Below are 13,886 nucleotides of genomic sequence, written 5' to 3' on the forward strand. Positions count from 1 at the left end.
TTGTGCTAAATGAATGGAAAGAATGTATTTCAGAATACATTTCTTTATACATTGTACCGGCTTATGCTGCTAAATACGCAATTGCTATTGTCATCTAACTTTCTCTGTAAATCTGTTCCTTCTCTACCAAGCGATACAACATTTTCGGCTTGTATACCAATATGCTGCTATAATGTGCACTTTCAATCATACTCTCTTCTGATTTTTCTTTGACTGCTTAAAATATTTGTTGAGACTTTCAGGAGAGGGAATCACACATTTAATATATTTTAAACAAGTGGGAAAAATCAGCCTTTTTAAAAATACAAATTGCTTTTCTACAGCAGAAAATCAAGAGCGCACACTTTATTCAGCCACAAGGATCTTGCTGGCAGAACCACACTTACAGAAGATCATTGTGATGAAAACAACAGTACGGACAGTTTTACAGGTCAACGTGAAGAAGAAATGAAACAATCAACTCTTAAGGTCCATGGATCAATACATTCTATATACTTTGACAAGTCAGGCTTCCCACATTGTACATTAGACTGTACCACACACTCAAGAAAAGGTACGGTTGTGTCATGTATGTTTTACTGCTGTTACCTGAAAATTAAAGGATACTGGGGTTTTTTTACAGTGAGTTTGGGCATTAAAGTGTCCGACTTTCACTCTGAACTAATCGCAGTTATCTTTGTTCATTACTGAAATGTAGTGCTGAATTATGTTTATGTTTGGAACATACTGTAATATCTAGGAGTCCATAATATACAGACCACTCCTGTAATTTTATATGCAAATTGTTATGAAAAAATAATAACAAAAGCTGTCCCTTTTATTTTACAAACCTAGAAGCTGGGGCTTGAAGAGGGAACGGGGAAAAATTATGAAGCTTTGGTAGCTCAGCAAAACATAATGCCATAATACCAAACAAAACTAGCCAAAGTTCCAGCCGGAGAATGGACAGACATGTAAATTCAACCAAAACACTGATGGAAATTTGTTTTCAAAATTAGTGTTGCAGCTCCACAACACTGACTGCATTTTGCAACAACTGCAAATAGAGCACACGTCTCATCACAGAAAACACTTCCATGTGTTTTTTAAAAAGCCAGGGAAACCATTATGTCCTCCGGTGTTTATCTACACGCAGGTTTCATAGGTTTCCTTACCCCTTGATGGAAGTGCTTTCCATGTCGGAAACCTGTGCCAACAATGGAGGCGGCCCTTGGACAAACTTATACAACACAATTAAACAGTGAAGCCTCAGTAACTTCAGTGCAAATAAGTCAAATCCAAATATACCATTGTAAGCCTTTGGCTTGTAGTAAACTGCTCTGTGTTATGAGTCCAACTCTGAATACAGGTTTGTTGAGCACATGCACTAAGGCTGAGAGGAAGGATGCACCGAATGTGGGAAAGTGGCTGACTGGGAGGCCGGCGACTGGCCCGGAGGCTGCACTGGTGGCGGCGGAGGGAGCGGAGCCGGCTGCAGGGGGGTCTGCGTGTTTGGAGAAGGCGGAGGAGTGGGGCGTTTGAATTTGTCAGGGCTGTTGCTTCTTCGGGGTGAAGGCCGCTGTGGGACAAAACATGGAAACCAGGGTTGAGACCTGCAGGTTGCAAAACAGAACCCACCCACCCCTCCACTTCTGTGCTTCTTTCCTTCCAACATCTTTCACACATCAGTTTCTACTGTATATACTCGAGTATAAGCCTCGTTTTTCAGCCCCTTTTTTAGGCTGAAAAAGTCTCGCTCGGCTTATATTCAAGTCAAGGTTATTTATTATTTTACCCTGTTAGAAATACATAATAAATATGTTGTTGTTGTTACATTGAAACGGACCTTACTTAAAAAATACCCCTTGTATAATAAAAACAATAATAAAGTAGAATGGTTTTTATTATACAAGGGGTATTTTTTAAGTAAGGTCCGTTTCATTGTAGACACTAGTAGTTTGCGCACATACCGCAACGAGCGCGTGCGTCGTGTACCGGCATGCCTCGGGAACAACTGTGCTCAGTTTCCGCTCTGTAGCTAACCTGTACGGTTCTGTTCTGTGCTTTAAAAATGTTTAAGACTATCAACTCACCCGCCGCATGTCAGGTTCGCTCAGTGATACGGTTTTTGTCAGCAAGGAATCTGCCTGCTGCAGAAATTCACTGACAGATTTGTGAAGTGTACAGTGATACTTTTATGAGTGAAAGCAAAGTACGTAAGTGGGTACGACAATTCAAAGATGGCCGTGATAACATCCATGATGAGGACCACTCTGGTCGCCCTTCTTTGATTACAGACGATTTGGTGGCTTCAGTTGAAGCGAGGATTCGTGAAGAGGGTATTTTAAAATTGGTTCAGAGGTATGATAAGTGTTTGAACAAACTTGGCAACTATGTCGAAAAATAGAGTGAAGTATGTACTTTCTGAAAATAAATTTACTTTTTTGAAATAAACTTTCGTTGTGTACTTATGTTCAAATGGACCTTACTTAAAAAATACCCCTCGTATTTATCATTTTACTCTTTTATTACTGTTATTATTACATTTCCATTATTTTACTCTATTATTAGTAGTAGTAGTATTACATTTATTATTTTACTCTATTTTTACAGAAAGACATGCAAGCACATTTACATTGAAGAAGGTTAGAATAATGGTTTAGAGTTCCACAGTCTTATCTTAAATTATAGTTTTATGTAACTATTCAAAACATTTAACCTACTGATCCCTCAATAAATGTAATTGTATTGGATCTTTTTTTTGTTTTGAAATTTACCAGTAGCTGCTGCATTTCCCACCCTCAGCTTATACTCGAGTCAATACATTTTCCCAGTTTTTTGTGGTAAAATTTGGTGCCTCGGCTTATATTCGGGTCGGCTTATATTCGAATATATATGGTAATTTCCGGCAAGGACAATCAATACAGGAGGAAAGAGACATGATAGGAGACCCCAATCAAGCTTTGCTAATGTTTCACTGTACTGCACTGGATCGCATGTCCATTTTGTATGCTACTGTGAGAGTGCAGGCATTGTACATTTCCTGTTAACTGTATTGAGTAACTGCTTTAATGAACCCACTAGCCTATATACTCAGCATTATCCCATTGTTGAGAGGCCTGCTGCTGACTTCTTTCTTCTTTCTCCAACTCTGAGTAGATCTATATCACAAAGGCTCCATGGTGATACTCTGGCAACAACCAGGTTCTCTTTGTGGCTCTTCTTTCCTTCTTCCATTTCCCTTGTACACTTTTCTCCCTCTCTCCTTTGCTTTCCTTCATAATCCTCTCCTCTCCTCCTCTCTCTCTCTCTCTCTCTCTCTTTCTTTCCTTCCTTTCTCTTCCCTTCTTTTTCTTCCTTCCCTCTTCCTTCATCCATTCTTTCTTACTTTCCTTTCTCTTATCTTCTTTCTCTTCCTTTCCTATCTTCTCTCTTTTCTCAGTTCCTTTCTTTTCCTTCTTTTTATCTTCCTCCCTGCCTCCCTCCCCTTTATATGCATGTCACCTAATAATGACTAATTTGCTTCACTCCCTTTATTTTTCATTCACACAACAGAAGGCCACTTCATCTAGCTATAGTCAATCCACTTTCTTCCTTTTCTTTTCCTCTTGGTGTGTGTGTGTGTGTATGTGTGTGTATGTATGTATGTACGTGTGTGTATGTATGTATATGTATATGTGTGTGTGTGTGTATGTATGTATGTATGTATGTGTGTGTGTGTGTGTATATATATATATATACACACACACACACACACACACATATAGGCCTGGGTAATGCATGGTTCTAAATGGTTCTAAAGTACTTACAAAACTAAAGTTCTGGTGGTGAAAATTTCAAAACTCTAACAAAAATTTAATTATTATTTCATTATTGGCGATTTTTATGACAGAACCAATTAGGACCTGCTATTTATAATGAAATTTTGAGAGTTTTGTTAGAGTTTTGAAATTTTCACCACCAGAACTTTAGTTTTGTAAGTACTTTAGAACCATTTAGAACCATGCATTGCCCAGGCCTAATATCTATCTATCTATCTATCTATCTATCTATCTACCTACCTACCTACCTACCTACCTATCTCAAAACCCTCAACTGTTTCAAATGGGATAACAAAGGATATACGCGTCAAGTTTGGTCCAGAACAATCAATCCATATTGGTGCCTTTCTGACACAAACCAACATACAAACATACTTTGACTTTTATATATACAAATAAATTGGACACTACAACAATAGCATATCATATCTAAAACAGAAAATATGGGAGCAATTAGAACCTTTATAAAAGAATGGAAAATTTCTCCCACTGGATTGTTAAAGTCAAAATTACTTCTCAGGCCCTTTATGGAGTACCATTGGCTTTCTCATTCTTGGAGGAATTAATTTTTTTAGAACTAATATTTGTTTTCCCAAATGTACTGATGACTTTGTCCTTCAATTCCTGGTTTATTATGCCTGCCTTGTAAAAGATGGACTGCCTTATTTAGGATGGCTCACTATTCCTAATAACAGGAAGGGTTTTAGCAAAGTTTAAAGTTCTTCTAATGTACTAGATCAAGGGTCCTCAAACTAAGGCCCGGGAACCGGATACGGCCCTCCAAGGTCATTTACCCGACCCTCGCTCAGGGTCAACTTAAATCGGAAACAACTTGAAAGCACACAACAACAATCCTATCTCATCAGCCAAAAGCAGGCCCACACTTCCCAATGAAATACTAATAAGCTTATATTTATTAAAATTGTTCTTCATTTTAATTGTTGTATTGCTTTAAAGTTGTTGTTTTTTTTGCACTACAAATAAGATATGTGCAGTGTGCATAGGAATTCATTCATGTTTTTTTCAAATTATAATCCAGCCCTCCAAAAGTTTGAGGGATTGTGACCTGGACCTCTGTTTAAAAAGTTTGTGAACCCCTGTACTAGATGGAAGATACAATAAAATCCCACAGAACAATAAACTCTAAACCTCACAGTAGAGAACTGCATTTATCTTTTGATATTGTTATTATCAAAAGACGGAAAGATCTAATATAACCAGATACCTACCTCCTTCTGAGTTACTCTCCTGTCTGTCTCTGGCAATTTTGCTCCAAGACTTTCACGCATCAGTCACTGAGCAAACAGCTAAGCTTTTAAATTTGGCCAACTTTATCTGAGTCTTTGAACATCACTGCCTTACCATAAAAAATGATCCCTGGTTATATGTTGTGCTTGTTAAGACTATTTTGATATTGTGGGTTTGCAATTTTTTTTGTGCTTTCAAAGCCTCTCCAAGCTTTTTTTTTAAAGGGGGAAATCATTAACGAGCTGATTATACGAATGTGAAGACAATTAGATAAAATATTAACAGATGGAATTTGCTCTGCTGAGATAGGCAGTCCTCGTGGGAACATGTGTTCCACGTCCCTATTAGAGAACACAGGTTTTAAAGGCAATACTCTTCTAGATTTTGGAATAAAATATTATTTACTAGCCGTCCCCTGCCACGCGTTGCTATGGCCCAATCTGGTGATCTAATATATGTAATGTCTTTATGCTTGTGGATAAACAGTATTATATGTAATGTCTTTATGCTTGCGGGTAAACAGTATTTCTTGTTGTTTCTTTGTCAGTGTTGATGTGGAGAGTGTCTGGTTTGCCTACTCTGGAACATGCAACATATCATTGTCCTTCTTTGGGGGTTCTTTCAAATCTATGATACTATATTAGTGTGAGTGTGAATCATATATATCTATCTATATCTATGGCTGGATGGCTCTTTGTCAGGAGAGCTCTGATTACATTTTCCTGCCCTGGTGAAGAGAGTTGGACTGGATAGCCTTAAATATTTTCTGTTGGTTATGGGGGTTCTGTGTAGGAAATTTGCCCCAATTCTGTCCTTTGTGGGATTCAGAATGTTCTTTGATTATGTGTGAACTATAAATCCCAGTAACTACAAATCCCAAATGTCAAGGTCTATATCCCCCAATCTCCAACTGTGTTCATATTTGGGCATATGGAATATTTGCGCCAAGGCCCTGCTCGCGATCCCACCTGCATCGCAGGCGCATTTGGTGGGGACGAGGGAGAAGGCCTTCTCTGTGGTGCCCCCCCAACTTTGGAACACCCTCCCCAAAGACATTAGACAGGCCCCCACACTGGCAGTCTTTAGGAAGAATTTGAAGACCTGGCTGTTCCAATGTGCCTTTCCAGAATAGGAAAACTCCAGTAAGCACTTTATTAGAGTCCCAGAAGCACTTTATCAGAACTTTAAGATTCTCTGTACACTGCACTTCCTTGAAATCCGATAGAACACCTATCACATCCAGCACTTTTTAATCTGTACCCATTACTTGGCCCGGCCCTGTTTTTACTGTGTTATGCTGTATTGTTTTGTTGTTTTTACTGTTATTGGTTTAATGTTTTTAATTTGCTTTGAATTGTATTGTTATGCTATTGTGTTGTTGAGGCCTTGGCCTTTGTAAGCCACATCGAGTCCTTTGGGAGATGCTAGCGGGGTACAAATAAAGTTTAATAATAATTAATAATAAAAAGTTTGGTCCAGATCCATCATTGTTTGAGTCCACAGTGCTCTCTGGATCTAGCTGAACTACAATTCCCAAACTCAAGGTCAATGCCCACCAAACCCTTCTGATGTTTTCTGTTGGTCATGGGAGTCCTGTATGCCACGTTTGGTTCAATGCCATCATTGGTGGAGTTCAGAATGCTCTTTGATTGTAGGTGAACTATAAATCCCAGCTACTACAACTCCCAAATGACAAAATAAAAAAAATTGAGTGAAGGACATACATTGGGTTGTTAGGTGTATGCTGTCCAAATTTGGTGTCCATTGGCCCACTGGTTTTTGAGTTCTGTTAATCCCACAAACAAACATTACATTTTTATTTATATAGATTGAGTGTAAAAAGGGAAATAATGGAGAAATTGCCTTTCAGTTTGAAGAAACCCTTAAAGCAACAAAGAAAGGCAAGCACTTTAAGAGACTGTGATGTTTAGTCTTCAAAATACTCACTGTAATACCATGGGATGGTCCCATATGCTGCACATGAAGGCCTGGGGAGTTATAATAAGACACGCCGGCTCTGGTGAGTGAAGTTGGGGGAGTAAAACCAACTGTGTGACTTGCATATGAGAGACCTAGAATGATGGGAAAAAGCAAGGCAAGATAGCTTATGGATCTTGATGAACCCAAAAACTCCAAATATGTTACAAAGAAGAAAACAACAGGCATTATCTTCCATACTGGGCACTTGAACACAATGACAGTGTTTAGTGGTCTTGACAAAGGCATGTGACACTATTTAGTTGCTGTCATTTCTTAGTTTTTCATTCAATACATTGGGTGAGTAGCTGGGGAAACAATATGGACCTACCTAAACCTGCAGAACTGGGAGCATCTGTGTTTGCCAACAGGATCTCTGAAGAAGGACCTCTCACTACTGAACCTGCATTCAAAGTTACTCGTTTTTATGAATGATTACTCCTAAAACAACACTCCCAAGTCAGTAAAATAATTGGAAGATAACAGCAAAAGATTTAAACTAGGGAATGAAATTAATCTAATTATTTAGGGTTTTTGTTTTAAAGAAAGGGTGAATTCTTTTAATTCTCTGCATTAAAAATGTTTCAGTTCCATTTAGTAGCACACTGCATGTCATTACTGTAATATATAACAATCCATTCTAGTTCTTAGATAATAAAACTCAATATTTGAAATGCACATTTGCTGTTTTTGTATAAAGATTACATACCAAAGGGCACAGGTATCAGTATATTATTTATTAAATCTAAATGAGTTTTATCAAAGATGGCACTAAATATTAATCATAATAAAATACAGATTCAATTTTTTTATTAAATCATAGTTACTTTAAAAACAAATATTTTACATTTATATCATTACATATATGCGTATTATTAAATTTATGCAAAAAACTAACATCAAGTACACAAAAGTAGAAAACATATTTACCAGGTGATATAGGTCTGCTAGAACTTGGTGAAGGTGTATATGGAATTGGACTGGACACAGTGCGAGGTCTTAATCCTTGTGCGGACATCTCATTAAAATATCTAATGTAAGAGATAAGCACAGAATATTATCCTTCCACAACTGTTCCTTTTATCTTATTTTCCTCTGCCACCTATCTGATAACAGACAATAAAACAAAATAAATAAGATGCTAGAGAAAAGGTGGGCAACTCTGAAAAGTATTATTCCCCCAAGAAACACTGGAGGTCTTCACACACCTTCTTGTATTTGCTGCACCCCCACCCAAAAAAAAAAACTCATACATTTTTCAACCTGGAATGCCCTTCCCTGCCCTCAAAGAGTATTTTAGATTAGTCTGAGATTTTAAAAAATGTTTTGGATCAACAAAGATATGATGGAAACGTCCTAGTGATCATTTTGTGGTAAAGTTATTTAAACTGCCTGGCCTGGAGACCAAAAATAAAACCATCCCCGTGTTAGTGTGACATCAGGTTAAATTCATGAACTATTTTTAAAAAGACTTCTAATGATTGAAACAGTGGGACTATTTAATCAAATATATTTCCCCCCCTTATTTCTAACTGTAGCAGCACTGACCCTAGAACTACAGACAACATACCCCACTGTGGAAATGCTATTCCCACTCTGCTGTTACAAAACAAAGCAATTTATTTACTGACTAGCCGTCCCCTGCCACGCATTGTTGTGGCCCACATGGGGGTTCTGTGCGGGAGGTTTGGCACAATTCAATTGTTGGTGGGGTTCAGAATGCAACTACAATTCCCAAATGTCAAGATTCTATTTCCCCCAAACTTCACCAGTGTTTGGGCATATTGAGTATTCATGTAGAGTTTGGTCCAGATCCATCATTGTTTGAGTCCACAGTGCTCTCTGGATGTAGGAGAACCACAACTCCCAAACTAAAGGACACTGCCCACCAAACCCTCCCAGTATTTTCTGTTGGTCACGGGAGAACTGTGTGACAAGTTTGGTTCAATTCCATCGTTGGTGGGATTCAGAATACTCTTTGATTGAAGATGAACTATAAATCCCAGCAACTACAACTCCCAAATGACAAAATCAATTTTTTTTAGTGAAGGACATACATTGGGTTGTTAGGTGTCTTGTGACCAAATTTGGTGTCAATTCGTCCAGTGGTTTTTGAGTTCTGTTAATCCCACAAACAAACATTACATTTTTATTTATATAGACTAGCTGTACCCGCCACACGTTGCTGTGGCCAGCCTTCCCTCCCTCTTTCTCTCCTTCTTTCTTTCTTTCTCTCCTTCCTTCCCTCTTTTTCTTTCCCTTCTTCTTTCTTCCTTCTCTACCTGTTTCTTTTCTTGCTTCCTTTGCTCTTTGGTTCCATCCTTCCTTGTCTCTTTCCTTCCTTCCTTCCTTCCTTCCTTCCCTCCATCTTTCTCACTTTCGTTCCTTCACTCCTTCCTCCCCTCTTTCACTTTATTTCATTCTTTCCCTCCTTCTCTCCTCCCTTCCTTCTCTCCTCCTTTCCCTCTTTCTCCACCTCTTTCTCTCCTTCCTTCCTTCTCTACTTTATCTCCTTTATCCATCTTTCTTTCCTTCCTCCTCTCCTTCCCTCTTTCTCTCCTTCCTTCCTTCTCTACCTTTCTTTCTCTCCTTCCTTCTTTCTTTCCCTTCTTCCCTCCTCCCTTCTCTACTCTACTTTATTTCTCTCCTTCCTTCCTCCTTTCTGTGTGTTTTTGTGTGTATATGCATATGTGTGTATATATGTGTGTTTGCGTGTATATATATGTGTGTGTGTGGTTTTGCACATGCATTGTAATATATTTTTTGGGGGTTTTGGCTTTTAAAGTCCCTTCTGTTGTGTTTTTCAGTGTTTTTATGAGTGATGGTCCCTCGTTGGCCTGAGAGGTGTCTTGTGTCCAAATTTGGCATCCATTCACCCAGTGGTTTTTGAGTTCTGATAATCCCACAAATGAACATTACATTTTTATTTATATAGATGATGTCTCCTAAAGTCTTTAAATGAAAAATAAAGTTAATCCTTCCTCTGTGACGTGATTACTCATGAGCAAATTTAGCATGTTTCATCAGGTAACCTATCTGTTCCTTAAAGACAGCAGCCCTGTGGCAAGGCACTTGTCCCAGCCTGTAGATTAACTTACCTTGCATGCCAGTGCTTTTATATTGTGTCTCTCCCCACCTCTTGCTCCCCAGTGAAGTGGTCAGTAAGACAATATAGAACATAAAGGAAGATGCAAGGAGGGTGTAAACTTGACAAGGTACTTCCGCTATTGGTGGTAGCCTCGTATTTCTATCTACAATGGAGAAGCCTGGTTTTCAAAACAGATCACTTGAGGTTACCAGCTAAACAAACCTCTCATCGTCCATTTCCAAACTGGATTCACTTTCTGAGAGCTGTCTGCACAAGGCTTCCCTCCTCTCCATTTCCCTCTGCAGTTTTCTTTGGAGCCTCAAATTTTCTTCTCTCATGTGACGTTCTTCTTCTAAGTACTGTGCCATCTTCTCTGAATCTGAAGCATCAAGATTTTTTACATTTATTTTTGATTACTTAACTCAGCTTTATGTTCTGTAGACTCTTTACAAATATCGAGAAATATTGCAGAATTGAAATTGTGCATTTATCTAGTGACAAGTACAGAGGTAGTTAAACATATCGCTACTTAAACCAAACGTTTTATCCCATTTGTTTTAATTGTCAATGCCTGTAAGCAAGCACTTTTCCCTCAGTATGTCTGGAGGAATTGGAGGTTGGATGATCATTTGAAGCAGACCTGAAACACCCCTCACTCTTTGATGGTATGTGTAGCGAAATTGCTACTCTATGTTAAATTTTTGGTGTATAGCTCTATGTTTACACATGGCAGATAGGGAAGAATAGGCACAGACAGGGTAGCAACAGCAGAGACAGGATTCATTTGCATATGGAAGCCCATTGGTCATATGCAGATTAGCATAGGCCAAGGATTTGAACAGGCTGCTAGGCCAAAATGACAGTTGGAAAGAGCAGAGCTAAACTTTCCAAAGGGGCGGAGCCAAAGTTTAAAAATAGGCAGTTAGAGAGTCAAAAGAGTTAGTTAGGAATTGCTGTTTGTGAGAAGAGTGAGGGATTCCTGTTTGTGAGAGACAGTTAGGAACTTCTGTGAGAGAAAAGTGTTAGGATCTCCTGTTAGAAATAAGCAGTTATGAAGATGTGTTAAAAACTTCTGATATGTAGAAGCAGTTAGTTAAATAGAGCTCAAGTTTTAGGAACATAAAGAAAGCCAGTGGTGCTTTAGTCAGAATATAATTTCAGTCAAGAGTGTATAAAGCAAGTAACATGTTTGTGAATGTGAAATATTGAAAGTCTATTTCAGAAAAGTAAACCAAGTAAACCAAGTAATGACTGTACGCCTCAAGATTGCAACAAAACACAAATGCAACCACAAGCGTTGGAGCCAGAAGTTATAAATAAACTGTGTTACTTTGTTATACAGAAGTGTGTCTCAGTGCCTGTACAAAGGTTAAACAGAACACAGAAAGTCCCAAATAATATAAAAGAAGAAACTGAATCATTATAAGAGTAAAGAGGTTTTTCTTAAAATAAGAAATAGTCTCCCTCCCTCGCTACAGTATGCTTTTCAATAATCTGCTCTTTCAGCATTTTTCAATTATAACCAGAAGTCATACATTCATGTTGGTAGATTAGCCTCAGAGATGGGGAATAATACAGGATCACCATACCAATTTGACAACTGAGAATGAGAGCTTCTACAATCCACATCTTTCACTATCTTGGCATATTTTTGTCTGTAGTAAACAAGTCAATGATACCATGATCCTCATAGCATGGAAGCAAAATCAGAAAAATAGTTTCCTGACCCAGTGCTGGACCATTGTTCAGGAGAAGCAACCTTGTCAAAGGCTTTCATGCCCATAATCACTGGGTGTTGCATGGTTTCCGAGCTGTATGGGCATGTTCTAACAGCATTTTCTCTTGACGTTTCACCTCTGAAGCTGCCAGCAATAGATGCAGGTGAAACGTCCAGGGAAAATGCTACTAGAACATGGCCATACAGCTCGGAAACCACAGAACACACTAGTGATTACAGCTGTGAAAGCCTTCAACAAGGTTGCCTCTCCTGAACAGTGAGCCAGCACTGGCTCAGAAAACCATCTTTCTGATCTTGGTTCCATGAGATGTTAGGGGAGGTTACAGAGAAGAGATTCCCATGTAAGAAGTATCAATGAAGAATCGACCTTCTAAAACGTGTTAGAAGGAATTACACCGACCATCTTGAAAACAGTTTTGAAGCATTCACATAATTTTTTGAGCCATGGAGATTGACCATATTATGACAGCATATGACAAAATATGACATGATAAATTACCCACAAGTATGGAGTCTGTCAAGGACAAGAACAGAACATTCTGAAATTAAAGTACAGCAAAACGAGGTTTCACCCTTCTGCTAATAAATCAGGCTAGCAATTGTAAGTACCCAGAGACCTTGTTCAGACTTCTGAGTACAGCAAGTAAAAGCAATATACTGAAGAGATTTGGCACATTCCCAGAGATTAATGTTTTATCTCCTTTAAGTGATACATATTATTAATTTTCCAAAGTTGCCCACAAGGTTTCAAATTCAGCCCTCTTCTTATCCTACCAAAAACACAATTGTGATCAGCAAAACATAATTCCCTAGAAAGTAAGATGCCAAATTTGTCATACTGATCTTCCAAAATATTTCATTAAAACCAACTCTAAAAATAACTAATTCAGAAAAAAGGGGTGATTTTCATTTTTATGAAGTACTAGTTGTCCCCTGCCACATGTTGCTGTGACCCAGTCTGTTTTGTGTGTGTATATATATGTGTTTATGTGTGTGTATATGTGTGTTTGCGTATGTGTGCGTATATGTGTGTATATAAGTGTGTGCGTATATATATGTGTGTATATATTTGTGTATTTGTGTGTTTATATGTGTACATGCATATTGTGTATATGTGTGTGCTTGTCTATATGCATATGTGTGTATATATATGTGTGTATGTGGATATGTATATGTGTGTGCATGTGTATATGTATAAATATGTGTGTGCATGCATGTGTATATGTGTATCTGTGTGTATGTATATATGTGTGTATGTGTGTATATTTGTGTGTGTTTGTGTATATATATACATGTGTGTGTATGAATGTGTGCCTCTGTATATGTATACTAGCCGTCCCCTGCCACGCGTTGCTGTGGCCCACATGGGTGTGGGAGGTTTGGCCCAATTCTATCGGCGGGGTTCAGAATGCTCTGTGATTGTAGGTGAACTATAAATCCCAGCAACTACAACTCCCAAATGTCAAATTTCTATTTTCCCCAAACTCCACCAGTGTTCACATTTAGACATATTGAGTCTTCATGTAGAGTTTGGTTCAGATCCACCATTGTTTGAGTCCACAGTGATCTCTGGATGTAGATGAACTACAACTCCAAAACCAAAGGAGTGATATTGCTAAAGACTATACACGAGGTTCTGATAACTAGCCCACCAAACCCTTCCAGTATTTTCTGTTAGTCATGGGAGAACTGTGTGCCAAGTTTGGTTCAATTCCATTTTTGGTGGGGTTCAGAATGCTCTTTGATTGCAGGTGAACTATAAATCCCAGCAACTACACCTCCCAAATAACAAAATCAATTTTTTTTGAGTGAAGGACATACATTGGGTTGTTAGGTGTCATGTGCCCAAATTTGGTGTCAATTCATCCAGTGGTTATTGAGTTCTGTTAATCCCACAAACGAATATTACATTTTTATTTATATAGATGAGTGTATGTGTATATGTATATATGGTGTATTTTTGAGGGTTTTAAGTCTGTTCCGCTGGGTTGTGTGTGTGTGTGTGTGTGTGTGTGTGATGGTCACTCGTGGGACT

The 13,886-nt window shown here is 38.4% G+C and overlaps 1 protein-coding gene across 1 annotated transcript in view; it reads right to left on the minus strand.

The window, feature by feature from the left end:
• Positions 1-1,208: 1,208 nt before the first annotated feature.
• Positions 1,209-13,886, minus strand: part of CCDC6 (coiled-coil domain containing 6) — a 63,574-nt gene continuing 50,896 nt past the window's right edge. The window contains exons 6-9 of the mRNA XM_060768952.2: positions 10,336-10,492; positions 7,956-8,056; positions 6,996-7,120; positions 1,209-1,558 (exon numbers count right to left, since the gene is read on the minus strand). Coding sequence (XP_060624935.2) covers positions 1,367-1,558; positions 6,996-7,120; positions 7,956-8,056; positions 10,336-10,492 — 575 coding nt within the window. The 3' untranslated portion in view covers positions 1,209-1,366. The remainder of the gene's footprint in view (positions 1,559-6,995; positions 7,121-7,955; positions 8,057-10,335; positions 10,493-13,886) is intronic.

Source organism: Anolis sagrei, chromosome 3 (assembly GCF_037176765.1).
Source record: "Anolis sagrei isolate rAnoSag1 chromosome 3, rAnoSag1.mat, whole genome shotgun sequence".
NCBI lineage: Eukaryota > Metazoa > Chordata > Lepidosauria > Squamata > Dactyloidae > Anolis > Anolis sagrei.